This window comes from Barbus barbus (genome assembly GCF_936440315.1).
Source record: "Barbus barbus genome assembly, chromosome: 43".
Lineage (NCBI taxonomy): Eukaryota > Metazoa > Chordata > Actinopteri > Cypriniformes > Cyprinidae > Barbus > Barbus barbus.
Window position 1 is genome coordinate 14,069,571 of NC_136721.1, and position 21,595 is coordinate 14,091,165.

Consider the following 21,595-nt stretch of genomic DNA (forward strand, 5'->3'; position numbering starts at 1 on the left):
CTTCAAGATGCAGTTAGGTAAGTTTTTTTTTTTTCAGGGTTGGAGCTAAACTCTGCAGGAGAGTGGCCCTCCAGGATCAACGTCCCCCACCCCCGCTCTAGGCTATCTTCATAAAGTGCAGGGGGGTGGCTTTCTCCTCTTATGGTGTCAATGTTGTGAAGGACAACACAAGCAACTGTGATGTCACATGCCCTCTCTGGACTGACCCTCAGCCCACGCAGACACTGAAACCTTGCCTTCAGGATGCCTATGGTCATTTCGACCTTGGCCCGTGTCCTACTGTGGGTCAGGTTGAACCGTGTCTGTGGTCCAGGCTCAGGTTGAGGATAGGGTGTCATCATAAAAGGCAAACAAGGGTACCCTCTGTCCCCCAGCAAGTAACCACTGAAGTGTCCTATAATGATTGAAGTGTACAAATAAAAATGTAATAAAAACACTGTGTAGAGCTAAACGTACCCTGTTGGAATTTGGGGCACAAGGATGACTCCCTAAAAATTCTGGCATCATGTACAGACCCTGGCCACTTGGCCTCAACATTAGTGATGATGTGGGTCGCATCACATATTACTTAGTGGGGCCAAGTGATGAGTTTACTGCTTTTAACACCGAAAGATTGAGGAGTGAAAAAACAGTTGATACCTGCACATTGATGCTATGGACAGACTTCCTATTAACATAGTCTCCTTCATTGACTGAAGGAGCTTTAATAGGAATGTGGGTGCCATCAATGCACCCAATCACATTTGGGAACCCTGAAATATAAAGTTATTTTATTAAACAATTAAGTCACTGTGTGTGTGTGTGTGGTATGCTTAGAGCAAGTAATGGTATGTAACTAATGTCACTTATAGATTCTCATAGACAGGACAAACCTGCCACTCTGTGGAATTCTTCTTTAATAAGGCGCACAGGTTTATGGCCAGGGAACAGTACAAAAGTGTAGAAACCGCTTCAGTGCCAGGCATACTGTACAAACGGCTCTACACACAGTTGCCTTTCCCACATGCTCTGCATCGGCCACTTTGTATGGGCGTGCTGAAATGAGGCGTTCCGAAAGGTGAATCAGTACAACAAAATCTAACCCTACCCCCACACCCTGACAGACAAAGCTTGTCGACCAATCATTAAGACCTTTCTCCACGCCCCTAACTTTTGGCACGCCCTAACCTTTCGCCACGCCTATTGCTCAAGCCTGCAGTTATCCCTACTTGCAAAAAAACGAAGAGCAATGCACAGAATGTGTTCTGTGGTAAGCGCTGACCCGCGGTTCGTCACATTTGATATGTAAGGTTTCAAAAGATTCTTTAAATAAATGAGCGAATCTTTTGAAAAACGGTAACACTCGTGCAAATATTCATTCGGATATGAAAACACATCGATACGTGGCCTTATCACCCTCTCGCGGTGCAAAAAACCTTGTATCATCTGTGCTTCTACATCCACAGGATCGTCATCAAAACGGCACGCCATGCTGTGTGACCTCTCTGAAACAAACTAACCCTGGAACATAACCTCCTCCGGAGCAGGTTATCTTCAGAGAGCAAGTTATGGTTACTTACATACCCTAAAAGTAACCCGGGTATGTCACATAACCTGCTTTCTGGAATACACCCCAGGTGAAGGAGAGGGAATGCGCTTCCATGCATATCAAACACTCAAAGACCAATAATAGAACATTCTTGGTATTATCATAATTCTAAGATGTTAAAAGAATGCAATCAAGGTTATCAAAGTATATCACCACCTGAGATTAGATTATCAAAATCTCAGTCACGCTCTTAAGAAAATTATTATATTCATATAATCATTTTGTAGTGTCTCTATGATACATACAAAGTTGGTTATTTTTTGAATATTTTTTTTAGCTAACAGATGGAGAATTGTCTCTGTCTATGAACTGTAATTTCTTTCAAATTCTTATTTTAGGTCACATTACTGGTTCTGCAGTTGGTACAGATGCATGGACTCCAAATATGGAAAACAGCCTCACTGTAGCTCATGTACATGTTCACGGCGTTTTGGCTTTATCTGCAGGAAGGTCTGGTGCAGTAGAACAAAGCCTTTGCAGATGTCACATGAAAAACTGTGGCTTTGCAGGTTTCTAGGCCACAAAAATAAATAAATAAAATGCCAGAGGAAATGCATTTCTTGAAAATGCTAATTTTCTACAAATAGCTTTATAAATGTTTAAGCTTGCATGTATTGTATGGTTTACATTTTCTTAAATTTATAATCTGTTTTGAATTTTACGTTTGTGATGAAAGTAACTTAATTATTGCCTGTCTTGTCATGAATGTCTCCATGTTTGGATGTGTAAAGAGTCGCATGGTGTTTAGTCCTCCACAGTAGAGGGCGGCAAGTCGATACCCCTCCATCACGCTCTGTCTGAAATGCGTCACTTCCGGGGACCTACATTGTAGCCAATGGCATTGCGGCAGGTCAGCGGTCCAAAAGCAGGTTTAAATGCGCCGCCAGCCTGCATGCAGGACAGGGGAAGCCTTGCAGAAGTGAATACTTCTAATACTATAGCAAAGTCAGGATGTCAAACGAAAGGTAATATGACATTTTTATTTTCCAAACCTCAAGTATTATTTGCATTTTACATTACACATATTTTCCTGAAATTTAGTTACGTGAGTGTGTTTCTGTGTAAGTTATCGTTACTACCTTTGGATTCTCCCTCCACTTTGGTGTGTTTAGTAAGTTTTATAACTTGTTGGTGTGTTATTAAAAACGCTGTACACAATAATAAACTTTTTTGGTTAAAACATGACTTTAGATCGATTGTGCAGAGATCAGCAGAACGCATTTTTAAAAATGCATTTAGTCGAATGTGGCTGTTGGCGCGCGCCATCGTGTTGTGAAGCGCGAGGACGATTTTTTCTCTAATCGTTTATTTAACTTTATATAAGCACATCTACATATTGAATGGTTTCATGAGTTATTATATCGTTTTTATTTTCGAGAATACAAGTTATTATAGAGCAGGGCTCGCAAAATCGCTAGCCCGACGTCCCGGGGCTATTGTGTTTTCCAGTCGGGCTACCAAAATGTATCACTGCCCTGCCCGACGGGCTATCTTAAATACAGGGCTCCCACGCAATGTTCCCTCTAAGCTGAGCGCGCGCGCGGCCGCGCAGAAGAAATAATGTGCCTCGCGCACACTAAAATGAGTTGGGAAGCTATTTGATTGAATGCCGCCAGTAAAAGGAAAAGAATAGCAATGCTCGGGCAAACCGCTATAGAGCTGATGTCACGACAGAGTTAGAACAGGTTTCATAGAAAGAGAACGATATGCACCAAATGAGTCGCTGTAGAAACTGAATACTTCAGTGGTTGCGGTGCGCTCAACACGAGAGACAAACGTCCTCATGTCTTAAAGAAGAGTGGCTTGATTAAGTGCTGGACATAGCGGAGGATGGGTAACAAAACTCTGAAACATGTACAGTCACACACAAGAGTATTGTACAAACTGTACTTCATAGCGATGTTTAGACAGCTATAGAAGAATTCATATGTTCACGTTTTTTATATATTTAACTTACAGATCTCAGCTTAAGTTTTGCTTCAGTTTGTATTCTATTCTATTCTATCAGTTTAAATAGTTTGTTTTGATAATATATTATGTTAGGGCTATATTATAAACCTGATAAATAATTGACCTTGTTTTTGAGTCTTTGACTTTGAGTCTCTTGCTCATCAAGGCTGTATTCATTTCAAAAATACAGAAAAAACTGTGATATAGTAAAATATTATTGCAATTTCTAATATTGGTTTCCTATTTTAATACCTATACTTTAAAATGGCATTTATTCCTGTGATCAAAGCTGAATTTTCAGCATCATTACTCCAGTCTTCAGTGTCCCATGATCCTTCAGAAATCATTCTAAAATGCTGATTTATGATCAGGGTTGAAACTGTTGTGCTGCTTAATATTTTTTTGGAACCTGTTACTTTTTTCTTTGATTCTTTGATTAATAAAAAGTTTAAAAGAACAGCATTTATTCAAAATAGAAATATTTTCTAATAATAGAAGTCTTTACTATCAATTTTATCCATTTAACACATCCTTGCTGAATAAAGTTTATTTAACTTTCTTTAAACTTTTTTTTTAAGTATCTTTAAAAAAGAAATAAAAAAAATTCTGACCCCAAACTTTTGAATAGTTTATATTGTAACACACAATCTCTATTTTGACTAAACACTTTTTTTTTTTAATATCACAGGTCCCCAAAAATACAGTATAAAAAATAAAAAAAACAGTACAATTGTTTCCAGCATTGATTAAAAATCAGCATATTAGAATGATTTCTAAAGGATCATGTGACTCTGAAAATACTGCTTTACTTCACAGGAATTAAATTTTAAAGTATATTCAAATAGAAAACATTTATTTTAAATTGCAATAATATTTCACAATATTATTTTGTGAAATAATATTCAGTATTTTTTATCAAATAGATACAGCTTTGATGAGCATAATAAACTTCTTTAAAAAACTTTATTGATCCAAACTTTTGAACTGCAGTGTATTGTACAGTAAAAATGTTTTCTCAGGTAACATAAAATTAGTGAAATTAGTGAAAGTGACATACGGCCAAGTATGGTGACCCATACTCGGAATTCGTGCTCTGCATTTAACCCATCCAACGTGCACACACACACACACGCACACCTGGAGCAGTGGGCGGAGCAAAATGTACATCATTTAGTTACATCAAGGGTCAAATCAAATATAAATAGCACATTAAAGTTAAAAGTTACACACTTTTTTGTGTGCGTGCTGTACAGGTCTGGTATAAAGAATGCTTTTGCTCAGGTGCCCGAAATGATAGAGAAAAGTTTTGCTCAGCAAGAAAAAAAATTAGAGGGAACATTGCTCCCACGGGTCCTTAAATTTGATGCAACTAAATTGTTTTTTTAAGGCCTTAGACAGTTTTAAATCCGTTAAATGGTATAATAAATAATTTTTCAAATTGCCTTAAATAGATTTTTAAGAATTCTGCAGATACCTTGTAAATAGTAAAATAAAACTCTTTCCTTGATATTCGTTGATATTTGTGTATTAAATGTTTTTGATTGACATTTATGGTCTTTATTTTATTTGGGCTAGTTAAATTATTTTCGGGCTACCAAAATCTGAAGAGTACCTGCCCGAAGGGTAACCAAGGATTTAGAAATTTTGCGAGCCCTGTAGAGGCTATTTTTGGTATGGACGTAACTCGTGACAAATGGCAGGCATCACAGAACTTGTGACGTGAGCATGCAGTTTACAGTATACAAGCAATCAAAAACAGTTATAATTGTGTCGATGTATTGTTAGGCATTGCATATTGTGCTGCGAGAAGTTATTTCTTTTTAAAATTGAAGGTTGAACTTGCGTAATAAAGACTGTTTATCCTTAGGTTTGCGAGATCGCGGTTATTGGTTTCTGCTGTTATCTTTATCTCAATATATCCTTATAACAACACAAAATGGTGGTGTTGCTGTTGTCTAAATGTTTCCTTGTTTTATGTAGACCGTTTAAAGAACTGAGTGAGAATTTGGAGGGATCCCTGTGCAGGCCTCAGAAGAGTAAATGGAAAAGGCGGGCCTCCTGCAGTGGGGGTCTAGACACAGAAAACACTCCAAACGAGCTCATCCAGCAGTGGTCACCCCCACACAAAAAGATCCTGACTTCTGCAAAAGGGAAAGAAAATGAGGAAAACTTATTTGTTCTTGCCAGACGTCCCAGGAAAAGAAGAGAATCATCAGGTTTGTGACTGAGAAATTGAACCATATAAAGCCTATATTAGAGTTGATACATGCATTCCTATCATGATCATTAATTTGCTGAAAAACTTATGTAATCTGCCTTCTGCCCTTTATTACATCATAGTTTTGTAATTGTAAAACTGTATACCTTCAGGTTTTGTCTTTTTGCTGTGAAATTTGGAAATTATTACGTGAACTTAAATATTATTATTATTATTATTATTTCAAAAAGATATCAACGTTTTCTAGCCTGAAGCAACTTTGGTTTACTTATCGGTACATAATTGTTCAGAAATATCATTTTAAAAAGACAATATGATGCATCAGGCTTTTGTGGACCGTTTATTTCTACATCTTAATTTTCATTGTATTGTTTTGCGTTATATGTTTTGCCCCCACAATAAAAACTACAGAGCTTTTGTCATAAACCAAGTGTTTAAATATAATTTTACTAAGACATATATTATTGAAAGATAAAAATGTTGTCATGCTATATTTAGGTAAATAGCCTGTTGAAAAAATCTCATAAAGGACTTACTTTTTTTTTAGCAGCAAATTACATAATTTAGTTTATTTATTTTGGGCCTCTGAATAAAATTCAAGTCTGAGATCCATATTTTAACTATATTATACTGTGTGAGCCATAAAACCTGATGTATCAAATAGTAGTATGCGTAACAAAATACACACATTTTTAAAACACATTTTCTTTTCTTTTCTTTTTTGTCTTAAGTTTCTACGAATATTTTAATTAAAATAATGGAGCTTTCTGATTATTTCATACAGGTTTAATGTAGTACTGTATATCTGATTGGAAACTTTTTTTGTGTGTGTGTGTGTAAGAGCTGTAAAGGTAAATGGCACATAGTTGCATAAACAAACAACTTAGCAATACCCTGTAAACTTCCATTTTGGGGTCCACTTACACAAAATTTATTTGAATTTTATTATTGTAATTGCATATGAGATGTACATGGACTTGTATGGGCAGAATCGAGCCTAATTTGTTAACTTGTTCCTCCCTCAGCTGGCTTGTGTTGGGACAGTCTGCCTGATGAGCTGTTGCTGGGAATCCTGTCCTGTCTCTCACTGCAAGATCTCCTTCGGACGTCACGGGTCGGCAAGCGCTGGCATCGTTTAGCGTAAGCTCTTCTTACTCCATTAGAAAGTTGGAGTTTGGAAGACCACCAATCACCTGTGATGGAAATAATAAAAGGCAAACCTCTGCATTTGCAGGTTTGATGAGTCTCTGTGGCACGGTGTGGACCTGGTGGGAAAGGCTCAGTTAGATGCAGAGCTTGGGCAGGTTCTCTCAGCTGGAGCCTTGAGGTTGCGCTGTCCACACACTTGCATCGGTCAGCCCAGTTTTAAAAGTGCACAGTGAGTAATTTGTGTTATCATAGTGCCACAGTAAAGTCATATTGTGTAAGTGCTGCTGTTGTTGCTGTCTTATGTTTGTAAATGTAGTGCATTTTGAATTACAGGAAACTTCGTGTCCAGCATCTGGATTTATCAAACTGCACAGTGGAGATGTCCGTTCTCGAAGACATCCTGTCTCGCTGCAAACATCTACAGAATCTCAGTCTCGAAGGATTGGTGCTTTCTGATAGCATTATTCAGTAAGCGATAGTCAAAAAAAGAGATTTCATTTTACACACTATAACATAACTAGATTTTTTATTTTTATTTTTTTTTAGCGGTACACATTGACCAAAAGGGGTTTTATTAACAACCAATCAAACAGCATTTAGTTTTTTGTGTTCAAAGACATGAAGAAAACTATTCCTGCTGTTGCCAGTTTTCCTGTGCTCTGTCAATCTAACAAGTAGATCTTACCAGATTGTCTTCCAAGCTGTCATATATATTTCTAGTTATGTATTTTATGTAGAAATTACACATTTTATATAGAAATAATTTATTTTTATTGTTATTCGCCACTGGTAACAATCAGACTCCTTCAGAATGTAAAGCTGCAAATTTAATTGTAGGCCTATATCTTTTTTGCAAACTTAAATATGGAAATATGAAGAAACCTGTATTTTGCTCTCTTGCAGTTCTCTGGCTGAAAATACTGAAATTGTCAGACTGAATTTGTGTGGCTGTTCTGGCTTCTCTCCTGAATCTCTGGCTGAGATGCTAAAGTCTTGCACTCGGTAAGATTAAATTTGTATTCCCAAAAAAATAATAATTGTGGTCCTGATAAAAAATTTTCACTGTTTCCACGGAAATAAGCAGCATGAGTGTTTTCACCATTTGATAATAAGCCATGTTTCTTGAACACCAAATCAGCATATTAGAATGATTTCTGAAGGATCATGTGACACTGAAGACTAGTGTAATGGTTGCTGAAAGTTCAGCTTTGCCATCATAAGAATAAATTACATTTTAAAATGTTCAAGCAGAATTAAGTCCCCACATTAGCAGTGCTAGCCTTTGCAAATAAACATTTCACTATTAATAAAAACCTGTTATCTTTACAGAAAAATACTCTTTCAAAGTCAGTCATCTGATTATACTGTGCATAATAAATTTGTGTTTATGAATTACACAGACAGGGAGCACAGCGGGATAAAAATAGCAACATATCTGGTCTCATGCTATCACAAACTTTATAAGTCCCACTTCTGAGTATGAGCTCAACAACTTCAAGCGATCGTCTCACATTGCTTTCATATGCAACTTTTAACTACCACATTCCTATTCACGATCATTCTGGCAGCACTTGAAGGCAGCATCAGTGAAAACAGGCAGAGACAATGATAGCTTTAGCAATTAACCTTACAGAGTGCCAAGAAGGTCTTTCAGAAAGACAATTGGAAAACAAACGCGTGATACTTACATTGTCTGGAGCTGACGTTCGTGCACGAAGCGTTGGTATTGAGTCATAAACATTTAGGGGACGTTATCGATTTTTTTTTTTTTTTTTCCGGGATATTTCCTTCGAAAATGAAATTTAACCACAGTGTCCTCTGCTCAGATGGGGGAGATTATGGTGACTCCTATGTTCATTAGTGCATCCCAAAACACAACACTTGTAAAGCCTCTTTGGCACTGACATTGTATATATCTCCAGTAATGGCGGATAGCATCTTCTCGCTCAGGGCTGTGTTTATGCTAATAGGGTAGAAAGCATCACAAATAAGCGGGACTTTTTCCCCTCAGTGACGTGCACAGAGGGAGAATCTGAAACCGCTCGTTTGGAGAGACCGTTTATAATTTATTGGTTTTATTAAAAAATGAGTGGGTGGATTTTTAACAATATAGGCTGGTTGTTTTCACACAACTGTGTTCAAACACCTTATAAATGCATAAAAGGTCCCTTTTAAGTGCTTTTAAGTACTGTGTAGTCACATCCTGTTCATTATTTGATAGTGCACTTACTGTGTACGTTTATACACTACTTGTATTTTAAAATATCTGAATGCAGTTACATGCAAGTCACTTCTGTAAATACATCCCAGCTCAATAGCAGCAAAAGTTATAGAATACAACATGTCTAATTGTATATGGTCATATTTTCTATATTTGTGTATAGTCCTGTTAAAATAGCTGTAAGCCTGTGCCTCGTCACAAGCATTTCAATGCCCAGTTCCCCAGTGTAACTGTACAAATTACTCTTGACAAGTACATTGTACTGAAAATGAATTTTATTTAAGGGGAGTATGTTGTAAAGACACCTAATATAAAGTGAGACTGTATCTTTTTATAGCACATCAAGTGCTCCTCCAAAGATACAAATATTAATCATAATATGACATCCTTTAAAGCCCATAATTTTCTTTCTTTCCTCAGAATTGAAGAAATGAATGTGTCATGGTGTGACTTCAATAGTCTCCATGTTCAAGCTATTGCTAACGACATTCCCTCCAGCATCACTCATCTAAACATCAGTGGTTACAGACAAAACCTCACCATGGAAGGTAAGGAAGGCAAGGAATTCAGATTTATGTAAATGCATTTGTAACCATTTCATGCACCAACAATTTATTATTTTGTGTGTTTCAGATGTTAAAGCTATAGTAAATAGATGTCCAAACCTCACAAATCTAGATTTGAGGTAAGTTCCTAACTGAAAAGATGATTGTAGATCAGATGCCTAATGGCAAACAGCAGGAGGTTCACATTCAATTACGTGTTTTTATCATTACAGTGATAGCGTGCTTGTGACGACAGACAGTTTCCCAGTCCTGCAGCAACTTTCCTCCTTGAGACATCTGGCACTGAGCCGCTGTTATCAGATCCACCCAGCTTCACTCATGTAAGAGATCGTTAAAGACAAACATGAACACTTTTGGTCTGTATTTAGTGTCTGCTTACAAAGCCTAAATATTCTTTCTATTTTTTCTCTACAGTGACTTTGAAAAGTTTCTAAATTTGCAGACCCTGGAGGTCTTCGGGCTCATACAGGACAGCTACCTGCCCATTCTTTGTAAAGGTCTACCGCACATACAGATCAACACACAGCCTTTCTCCACTGTGGCACGTCCCACAACGGCATCTAGAAAGGATCGCACACTTTGGGGAATGCACTGCCGGCTTGTGTACAAACATTAAAGTTTTTAATTCAGGATGATCACAGGGTAAACCAAATTGTAAAATAGCTTTTATAAGAGTCCATATCTCTCTCTCTCAGTTGTGCCCAATTTGTGATTTTAAAAATGTCTTAAACATCACTGGTAAGTCCTCATTTTATCTTGTAACAGTTTAAATTTTGTGAAGATGACCATTGTGTTGGAGGTCCTGACAATCTTGAATTGAGTGGCATTCTTGTTACGTTGCCGCAAAGGTCACAAAATAAGAGATGAAGAGTGGACAGACTGGTTAGTGGTATATTTTAACTTTATTTCGTACCAATAGCTAATAATTTTGAAAATGGTGAGTTTAACTGAATGTTTGTTACTTCAGGTGAAATCTAGAATAATGATGGTAGGTTCTGTTTGTCTCGCAAGATGTTATCCTGCCATGATCAAGTACATTTCCAGTTTTATTATAGGATTATCAAAGTTTAGTAATAAGACAATGGTTTTTTGGTTCTTTTATACTGTTCCCAAATTATTTTGCTATACAGAAGTATTAAACCTGGTGCTTTTAGTGCAAATAAATGTGAATCTCTTCCATTTTTCTGACCAGTTTTAATATTGGAAAACTGGAATTTTGTACAACTTCGGTTGTCGCTAGACATGTATTTTAATGAATTGTTTACGTTTGTCTGAATTGTTAATAAATGTATTGCGTTTTATTTAAAGCCATGTGAATTTTTCAATTTCTGTATTATATTCTTTACATTGTGGTGTTTGTCACAAAATGCTACTCTCCAAATAAATGTAAATGTTACAAAAGAACGCAGACATTTTAAAGCACCAAGGAGCCAGAAAATGGGTTTACAAATTTATGGCATGTTTTAAACCAGTGCTTGCATAATGCTTTGACCTGATGGAGTAGAGTTTGACTCCACATCCAAACTTTTGCCCTATTGTGTTCTTCTAAAATATCAAGTATTTTTTCAGGTTGCAGTTTCAGAAATGTTTGATCTCTACATTTACAAAACTGACTATAAATGTAAATTCCGTGCTTAAAGAACCCGCTGTCCATCAGGCTCTGGCTTTAAAAAATATTATTCAGTCCTCAATAAATAAAGAATTTGACGTATCAAAGGATTTAATCGAGAATGACAGTTCGCAACAGGTCCTCCTCATTTAAGCTGATTGTAGCAATGGCACCATCATTAAACTCGAAAGATGTCCCACCATCCACCACCATGCAGGCATCCCAACACCTTGAGCGGACACAAACCCTACCGGAAACAACAAAAGCATGAGCACTGCAGGTTTTCACAGCATTTATCAATTTTCAGCTTGCAGCCTTGTTTGGCCAAAATCATGGAGAAATAGTTTTCTGCATTTGATATTAGGAACTAACAGCATTTATGATTAAAAATGTTCATACCTGTACAATTTAAAATGTTTTTTTTATAAACCACGATTAATATATCAAGACAGTTGTGAGAAGATGGAAATTAAAACTCACTTTTTGGCAAAACCTCTTTGTCGGCTACTGGAAAATACTCTGTTGACTATCGGCTCTCTTATACTGAAGAAAAGTTTGTCCTCCTCTGGGCTGAAGATCAACGACTCATTGTATGTTTCAGTAACTGAACACAAAATAGGGACCAATTATTTAATGTGCAGAATAAAATATAATTTCATATATTTAAGGATAATTAAAGCAATGAAAAGTCATAATACAAAAAATATATTTCAGTCACTGCACATAAAATTTAAATAGCAGAATATTAATTGTATAAATTAACATTTTAAAATACAAATGACATTTATACTTGCACAAAAAAAGATTTTTTTATTTTTTATTTTGAACTCACCACTCTCAATGAACTCCCGGTTTAGAGGAACATCCAAACCGGTTTTTAATTTACCTAAGATACAGAAAAGATGAAGATCATGCTTGTAGCAGCTGACGATTATAAACTGCTCTGTCATAGAACATAAGTAATGCAGAATATTTAACTTTTGTTTTTCTAACCTATTCTAAGGACATCCTCCACTGCCTGCTCGACGAGCTTATTAATATTGTAGGACCTGGACGAAGGAACAAAAATTATTTGGTAATTTCTTGACATTTTTAAGAGGTGTTGTAAGATCATTTGAGTAAAACAGTGCTCTGACTCACCAGGCTTTAGATCCTGTTCCAGTGCAAATGCTAAGCCCTGAGCTCTTCTGCTTCTCCCACGGCCCGTCGTCGATGGAAATTTCGTAGTATGAAGCCCTATGAAGCGAGAGGGTAAGACGGGGTTTGAAGGATTTATACTTCAACCTGTGGCAAACAGAAATCCACAAGGGAGATTGGGGGGGGGGGGGGGGGGGGATGCATGGAGTGAAGGAGGACAAGTGGTTGAGGACATGTTCGTGGGGTGCGACTGGTTCCACAACATCACAGAATGGTGGGCAGGGACATATACCTGGAGGACAGGGACTCCCCAATGAAGACCTCATTGAGCCCTCGGACAGGCAGTAGGTGAGGCCTTTCAGGACCGTTGCGTGTCGTGCCTGTCACAAAAATATGATAGCGTTGTTATCTTTCTGTAGAACTAATCTGCAGAACACAAAGAATACACAAACATGTTCAGAGCAAAATGTTATTACAAAGTATTCAAAGCTGGGTGCAGTGTTACTGCTCTTAAAGGAACAGTTCACCTCAAATTTAAATTGTCATTCCTCACCCTCATGTCGTTCCAAACCTGTACAAGTTTCTTTCTTATGCTGAACATAAAAGAAGATATTTTGAAGAATGCTGGTAATCAAAGAATTGATGGTCCCCATTGACTTCCATACTATTTCTTTCACTACTATTGAAGTCAATAGGGAGCAACAACTGTTTGGTTTTTCAAAATTCTTTAAAATATCTTCTTTTGTGTTCAACATAAGAAATAAACCTATACTGGGTTGGAATGACATGAGGGTCAGTAAATGATGACAATTTTCATTTCTGGGGTGAACTATCGCTTTAACATAAAACTAAACATAAGTGAAAACATGCTTGTTAACAAATAAAAACACCTAACTAGGAAAATGACTCCAGAATGTAAAATAAGTTATTTTTTAAATAACATTTGTAAACCTTTTGATACATACTATTATGAAACAATGAAGGTGCATTAAACATGAAAATGCCAGTAGATTTATAATAAAAAAAAATAAAACTTGAAGTGAAAAAACTCAAACAAAGTTAAATTAAAACATTGAATCAAAACCAAAAATGAAATGGAAATAAAAATGAAAATGTATTCAGACCCCCTTAAATTTTTCACTCTTTGTTATATTGCACCCATTTGCTAAAATCATTTAAGTTCTTTTTTTTTCCTCATTAATGTACACACAGCACCCCATATTGACAGAAAAACACAGAATTGTTGACATTTTTGGAGATTTATTAAAAAAGAAAAAATTAAATATCACATGGTCCAAAGTAGGGATGTAACGATTACAGGTTTGACGATAAATCATGATAAATTCCCCACGGTTAGTATTATTATTTCATATTTTATCGTTTCATATTTTAATTATCATTAAAACCGTATTCGATTACCGCGATCTGAACATCTCACGATAAATAAATACTGTCCAGCATAAAGCAGAGTGTAACAGTGTCACGAGCGCACGGCAGCAGAGTTTCATTCTGAGTGAAAATAGGGCGGAAAAACTGGGAGGTTTTAAAAGAGTGCTTAGGGAGTAATACAAATGAATATATCAGTGAATTAATTATATGAATGTACCTCTGAAGGATCTGACTGTCTTCAGAAACGATTCGATGGCATTTTGTTTTCATCTCAGCTCCATGTAATACCTAAAGGAAGTGTTCTTAAACACAATACTGCTTTGTTCGCGGAGTTCACGGGAATCAGCTGTAATTCAGCTTTTCCATATAAAGCCCCACCTGCTGTCAGAGAGTGGATTTACAGACACTTATTTACATTCAGCCTGTGTGCAGTTTCTGTCTGGCCAAAAAACGGACTAAATTTGCATGACCTGCTGTAAATTTTGACCGGTTGATGAAAAACAAGCTTATGTGGATTCTACATTTAAACAATTCAGATAAGCTAGATAGAATTATTTATGGAGCAGATAAGTGGATAGAGAGTTGGACTTGTAACCTGAAGGTTGTGGGTTCGAGTCTCAGGTCCGGCAGGGATTGTAGGTGGGGGGAGTGAATAACCAACACTCTCTCCACCCTCAATACCACGACTGAGGTGAGACCCTTGAGCAAGGCACCGAACCCCCAACTGCTCCCCGGGCGCCACAGCATTGGCTGCCCTCTGCTCCTGGTGTGTGTTCACTACTGAGTGTACACTTGGATGGGTTAAATACAGAGCACTAATTCTGTGTATGGGTCACCATACTTGGCCACACACCACTTCTCCCCTCCCCTTCCCCTTATTAATCAATTATCATTTTGACTTAACTCTTTTCTTTAAAGGCTGAAATGGGAGGTTTACCTTTATATGAAACTTTTTCAAAGCTTTATTTGAACATTTACATTATTTATTTGAACATGCTATTAAACTGGTGTCAGTCAAGTTGTCATTTAAAATCCAGACCTCATTGGTAATGTTATTGTTTTAGTGATTATGCAAACAAAGTCATTTTATTTGCTGTTTGTTGATTTTTAAGTATAAAACTTGAAGTGATTTATGTATCGGTACTTTTTGAACATCTCCAGCACATTTTAACAATACTGTGATAATACTGATAACCGTGATAATTTTGGTCACTACAATCGTGATGAGAAATTTTCACACCGTTACATCCCTAGTCCTAAGTATTCAGACCCTTTGCTCAGTATTTAGTAGAAGCACCCTTTTGATCTAATACAGCCAGGAGTCTTTTTGGGAAAGATGCAACAAGTTTTTCACACCTGGATTTGGGGATCCTCTCCAGTTCTGTCAGGTTTGATGGTAAACGTTGGTGGACAGCCATTTTTAGATCTCTCCAGAGATGCTCAATTGGGTTTAAGTCAGGGCTCTGGCTGGGCCATTCAAGAACAGTCACGGAGTTGTTGTGAAGCCACTCCTTCGTTATTTTAGCTGTGTGCTTAGGGTCATTGTCTTGTTGGAAGGTAAACCTTCGGCCCAGTCTGAGGTCCTGAGCACTCTGGAGAAGGTTTTCGTCCAGGATATCCCTGTACTTGGCCGCATTCATCTTTCCCTCGATTGCAACCAGTCGTCCTGTCCCTGCAGCTGAAAAACACCCCCACAGCATGATGCTGCCACCACCATGCTTCACTGTTGGGACTGTATTGGACAGGTGATGAGCAATGCCTGGTTTTCTCCACACATACCGCTTAGAATTGAGGCCAAAAAGTTCTATCTTGGTCTCATCAGACCAGAGAATCTTATTTCTCACCATCTTGTGGTCCTTCAGGTGTTTTTTTGTGTCTTGCACTGAGGAGAGGATTCCGTCGGGCCACTCTGCCCTAAAGCCCCGACTGGTGGAGGGCTGCAGTGATGGTTGACTTTCTACAACTTTTTCCCATCTCCTGACTGCATCTCTGGAGCTCAGCCACAGTGATCTTTGGGTTCTTCTTTACCTCTCTCACCAAGGCTCTTCTCCGCCGATAGCTCAGTTTGGCCAGACGGCCAGCTCTAAGAAGGGTTCTGGTCGTCCCAAACGTCTTCCATTTAAGGATTATGGATGCCACTGTGCTCTTAGGAACCTTAAGAGCAGCAGAATTTTTTTTGTAACCTTGGCCAGATCTGTGCCTTGCCACAATTCTGTCTCTGAGCTCTTCAGGCAGTTCCTTTGACCTCATGATTCTCATTTGCTCTGACATGCACTGTGAGCTGTAAGGTCTTATATAGACAGGTGTGTGGCTTTCCTAATCAAGTCCAGTCAGTATAATCAAACACAGCTGGACTCAAATGAAGGTGTAGAACCATCTCAAGGATGATCCGAAAAAATGGACAGCAGCTGAGTTAAATATATGAGTGTCACAGCAAAGGGTCTGAATACTTAGGACCATGTGATATTCCAGTTTTTCTTTTTTAATAAATCTGCAAAAATTTCAACAATTCTGTGTTTTTCTGTCAATATGGGGTGCTGTGTGTACATTAATGAGGAAAAAAAATTTACTTAAATGATTTTAGCAAATGGCTGCAATATAACAAAGAGTGAAAAACTTTAAGGGGGTCTGAATACTTTCCGTACCCACTGTATATATATATATATATATATATATATATATATATATATATATAGTTGAAAAAATTAAGCCATTTTTTTCAGTCTGTTAATTTAGATTTACACAAAATATAAGCCCATGTCCACCAACACTAATACAGTAATGAAAATAAGCACAGCATATTTAATTATATATATTTTTTATATTTAATTATAATATTTTATATTATTTGAGATTTCTATTATATTTTATGCAATTAAGCATGTTTATATTAAAAAAAATTCTCCATTAAAACTATTCTCAGTATTGTAATACAGTAATGAAATGATTTTTTTTTCTCCTTTTTTTGCTGGGAAACAATCTAGAAATTTTTCGACATTATTTGCAAGATTCAAAAGAGCAGCAGAGAGTGGCGTCATATTGAGATTGCAATGAGTACAACATGATTCGTACTGCTCTGGGTGTCTGTGCAGATGCGGTGCGCCTTGCTGTGTTGCTCGAGGCTCAGCTGCAGCTCATGCAGGTCCACTGGAGTAGGGTTGATCCCGGTGCCCTCCAAGTACATCCGGATGCGCTGACGCCACTGCCACCTAGCGAAGATAGTTACTTTTTTTTTTAAAAAGAGAAAGGAAAGACATAGAGGGGTACATCATAGAACATTAACACAAACATTTAATAATTTTATATAGTTGGTTGGGATGGATTTTATTTGTATGTCATGCACTAATCATCAGAATTAATAGATTTAATTCAATTATATTCAACTATAATTTTAGTGGACAAATTTCTTTCTTGACACACACACAAAATGTCCCTAGCCTTGAATATGGCTTAATGGAGGATTTGGCTTTCTGAGCTGCCAAGCACCGCCCCCAAAAGGAAAACCAATCCTTGTCCCATAAGAAACAGTTATAAGCTAGTAACATTAGGTTTCCAGTGAGGTACACAGTCTATATCAAACTTATTTTTATTAAGAATTGCTCACTTGATCTAGAACTTCTTTACAAGAGGACAAAGTACTTTTGCTAAGTGCTTCTCCAAGAGGGGTGGAAGAAAACAACTGACTACAAATTGGATTACATAGCAAAATTGGATTACTGCTGACCGTAAGCAACAGCAAACAAGAAGTACCCACCTGAACTCACCCTTCCTGAGTTTCTGTAAGGCCTCAGAAAAGGCATGTGTATAGTGCACAGGTAAACACAGGTGACCCTCTGACCTACAAAAACACAGCTACATTATACATTTATAAAACAAACAAGAAATGTTAACTCATTATAGGATAGTTTATTACCTTTCTGGGTCTGTATTGACCCCCAATACAGGTTTGTTCTTATCATACACTTTACTGGCAACTAGTAGCATGGTGCCATCACCTATGACATAAACAAGACTGTTAGAATTTGACAAAAGAAGCACATGAAATTTCTCATGCGTCAACTGGTGTACAGTTAAAAAAAATCAAACATAAAAATCAAATTCTGAGCTTTACCTCCAGCAGAGATGATGGCATCGGCCCATCGTACTGTGTCCTCATCATACTCTCCTCTTTTGACAATGCGCACCTCAATCCCTTCTTTCCTACAAAGATGAAAGAAGCATGGTTTTGAAAATTGTTTGAAAATGACTTCAAATACTGTAAGAATTTCCATTTTCAATCATCATCTTACTGTAGGCTGTCCACAATCTGTCCGACATTGAAGGTGTGTATATTGTGTCTCTCCAGAAGCCCACTGTAACTGGATCCTTTCAAGGCAAGCTGTTATGACAAGTAGAAGACAGATTACATATCATAAACAGTGTATTGCTTCTTAAAAAACAAACAGTCACATTGTGTATAATATGGTGATAGTTGGACTCTGTACAGTTTTTCTGCAGGCATTGTTGGTGACCTTTAAATACTTTAGCCTATTTTGCTTGCTGCTGAATTGAACTGACAATAGCACCAGTAGAAAAGGAAGGTAAAACATTACCTGAGTTTTTCTATAAAACACTGTCAAGTTTAGAGTCAATCTTTATGGTGAAACAGTAGTGAAGTCAAAAGTATTAGATAAAATGATAGACATCCAAATACATACAGATATAAATATTCTTTATGAACATACATAGAGGGAGGCGTGAAGCAAGAGAAGGCGTGGGTGGACAGACAGACAGAGAGAGAGAGAGAGAGAGAGAGAGAGAGAGAGAGAGAGAGAGAGACGGAATCTTCCTAATCATGGAAATTTGCACACAATAGAGAATAGAATGCAATGGTCAGGATTCACAAAGTAAAATTCCTATTCATTTTCTCTATATGTGAATTAATTTTAAAGATAACTTTTAAACTTATAACAACAGATTTACTGTGAGCTATGAGGTTAACCGATGGTATTGGTTCTTGTTGAAGCCATCAGCCTGCATTATTTCAACTTGTTATTTTAAATGCAAATAAATTTCCACAATTCTGAATCTCAACAAGCAAAATTGTGCCAAAATAAATAAGTCCTTTGTGGTTGTCCACTCCCATGGAGCATAACAAATGATGTGCTGAATTTAGAAATGCATAAAAGTGTACAACTTTTACTCTTTATGCCATAAATAGATGTTGTAAAAACAGCAAGAGCTGAATGTTAGAGGGCGGTTCTGAATTCAGCAGTCAGTTTTTTTACTTAAAGCACTTTAATATTTATGAACATATTTAGCAGTAAACATCAAATAGTCAACAGTTCAATATCTGCATCGTTTTTCATTTGATTGCTATTAGCAATGCTTCATGGGATTGTAAAACTTTTTTGCTTCAAATCAAAGTTTGTAATGTTGTAATTCACCTCATAGCTGGTTGCTTCATGGCGTAAAACTCTTAAATTAAGATTTTTGTAAATGCCCATGGGGAAAAAATAATAAGATAAATAATTCCTAAACCAAAGCTGCTGGAAAAGTGGGTGGGGTCACCTTTGAGTATGCAAATATTATAATGACAGATTTTGAATGATGTACAAGTGTTTTAAAGAAAACGTTAATCAGAATTGTCTTATTTCCCCCCTTACATTTATAACAATAAAAAAGTGCATATTGTATCTAAGGCTATTACACTTTTAAGACTAATACAAACAAAAAATCAATCGGAATGTATAGAACTGTGACGTCGATTTGTAGGCCAACCTTCATTTGGGTTTTTATCGGGTTCGAATTTATAAACAAGTACAAAAAATTTAATCTATAAATAAAGTCAAAAGTCTGTGGTTAACATCACAATAAGAGACTTTACGTCTATTTTAATACAGCACCCGCCTTAAAAGCACTGTAACAAGATAAACCGGCGTAACGTTATCTGATCAATGCACAGAGATTAACTCAGGAGTATCTGCTCACCAGCTGTTTGAAATCCTCCTCCGACAGTCCTGCATAGCGATATCTCTGCTGCTCGAATTCATATCGTGTGGTTTTAGTTACAATAGCCACCTTCGCCGGTTTGAAGCCCCGTTCAGCTTGCGAAGCAACTTTACACACCGCGGTCTGATGAAAACACAGACGACTACAGTAGCTCCCAGTGAAACCCGCCACTAGTGGATTTCCATAGGAAAGGGATTTTCTAAAAGCTCGGGATAGCATTCTACTACCGCAAAATAATATTGGAAAAATGACCAGAAACCAAAAAAATTAATTACACTGTGAAAAGTTTCAGTCATTAAGGGCTTGAATCCTGTCCTGTTCAGACAGACAGAACACCAGTCAAAACTACTACCACAAACAACTCATTAAAAAGGCTTTCCTGGCTTCAAAAAATGTTGCAGGTGTTTGGCAAAGTAAATAAAAGCGATGTAAACTCTACTAAACACACTGGTTTAGATATGGGGTCGTAAGGTGTTAATGTAGTTAATGGAACCAGGGCACCTGCTAATAATGGCAAAGCACCTAACTTAATCTTGCTTCTAAACCTATGCCTAGAGAGCAGCTAAGGCTGTGATCTCACTAACAGTTTATCACCTGCTGGCTGCGTAGTGTTGGAAGTACAGGTCACATTTGCTGAAGGTTTCGTGCACGATGCCCTTAAGTGTGCGTGAACAGCTAGCTGATTACAGCTGTCAGTTTTAGCATGTCAGACTGGCCACCAACTCTAAGTTACCTCTCCGAGCGCGGTGACCGATCACATCCCCGTCTATCTGCCCTCAGACATCTGAACGACGGAGGGCGCGAGTCTAAGCGATATACGGAAACCTGACGTTTAGCGTCTGCCTAAATACAGAACTTCAAATCACAAACTTGAGGCTAATAAAAAAACATCAGATCCCACACTCACGCATGCCGCCATCTTTAATGCACGTAGCGCTGACTCGGTGGGCGTGGCTTTGTATAGAGTTGTTGTGTGCTAGTGTGCCCATTCTTTACTTGCGCCCAATGTGGGATATCTATCTCAACCTTTTACACGTTTATAACGCTTCTAGAATCAGATAACCACCGTGCATTTAATAAATTCCAATAACCCATGATATTGTTGTCTTTTCCATGGTTGTTGTATCGATTTAAAAAAATGCTTTGTTGCAATGCTGCATGTAACATACATTCTTGAAACTCTAGCAGTGTTATAATTTATGCTGAACTTTAAATTGTATCCCCCAGTTCTTTTCTTGTTCAAGTGAAAAAACAAAAGTGACCAATTGCTGACGAATTAGCTGAGATGGGTATAAACCATAGACAGTAAAAAAATAAATAAACGGAGGTCGGAGCCAGCGGTGCCAGCCGCAGGTGGGTGGGACTTAAGCTGCAAGTGGGCTGTACAAACCAACAGAAGATTTTGATTGGTTTTCTTAATGTGTAGGTTGTAGTATCGGTTCACACTCCTGGTGGCGGTAGTGTGCAAATATTTTTGCGATCCGTCAAATAAACGAAGAAGATGACTAAGCGGTGGCACGGTGGATGAGTGGAAGAGGTGAGCGTGATGTACTTTTTTTTGTTTTGTTTTGTAAAACGTATTACAAGCTGTGAAAAGTTCATTTTCTTGGTGGCTTTTGTACAACGTTTTCTTAGTACCACACACAGCTTACACTCTGTAATGTGCCTGACTGACAATATCTTTGTTTATTTCTACATACAACAGAATGGCTCTCCCAAGTTATGGATACCGAAGACCATAGGTAATGTAATTACATGGCATTGTAATTTTGATAAC

At 37.4% G+C, this 21,595-nt stretch overlaps 2 protein-coding genes across 4 annotated transcripts; one reads left to right on the plus strand and one right to left on the minus strand.

Moving 5' to 3' along the window:
• Positions 1 to 1,926: 1,926 nt before the first annotated feature.
• LOC306862563 (S-phase kinase-associated protein 2-like) lies at positions 1,927 to 11,089 on the plus strand. Its single transcript, XM_079405447.1, has 10 exons — positions 1,927 to 2,553; positions 5,519 to 5,754; positions 6,782 to 6,896; positions 6,991 to 7,134; positions 7,239 to 7,373; positions 7,809 to 7,907; positions 9,547 to 9,674; positions 9,760 to 9,811; positions 9,905 to 10,012; positions 10,107 to 11,089. The coding sequence occupies exons 1-10, from the start codon at positions 2,540 to 2,542 to the stop codon at positions 10,306 to 10,308; spliced, it is 1,233 nt and encodes a 410-aa protein (XP_079261573.1). The 5' UTR covers positions 1,927 to 2,539; the 3' UTR covers positions 10,309 to 11,089.
• LOC306862562 (NAD kinase 2, mitochondrial-like) lies at positions 9,386 to 21,126 on the minus strand. 3 transcript variants are annotated; one of them, XM_079405446.1, is made up of 13 exons: positions 20,413 to 20,662; positions 19,798 to 20,038; positions 18,117 to 18,205; positions 17,939 to 18,027; positions 17,741 to 17,822; positions 17,582 to 17,665; positions 16,900 to 17,036; positions 12,731 to 12,818; positions 12,442 to 12,537; positions 12,295 to 12,350; positions 12,134 to 12,187; positions 11,782 to 11,905; positions 9,386 to 11,548 (listed from the first exon to the last, which is right to left on the minus strand). In XM_079405446.1, the coding sequence occupies exons 2-13, from the start codon at positions 20,035 to 20,037 to the stop codon at positions 11,413 to 11,415; spliced, it is 1,275 nt and encodes a 424-aa protein (XP_079261572.1). In that variant the 5' UTR covers position 20,038; positions 20,413 to 20,662; the 3' UTR covers positions 9,386 to 11,412. The 3 variants fall into 3 exon arrangements, with proteins under 3 accessions (XP_079261572.1, XP_079261571.1, XP_079261570.1); XM_079405445.1 differs by having other exon boundaries at positions 19,798 to 21,126; XM_079405444.1 differs by having other exon boundaries at positions 10,579 to 11,548; positions 12,442 to 12,585; positions 19,798 to 21,126.
• Between the last annotated feature and the right edge of the window lie 469 nt (positions 21,127 to 21,595).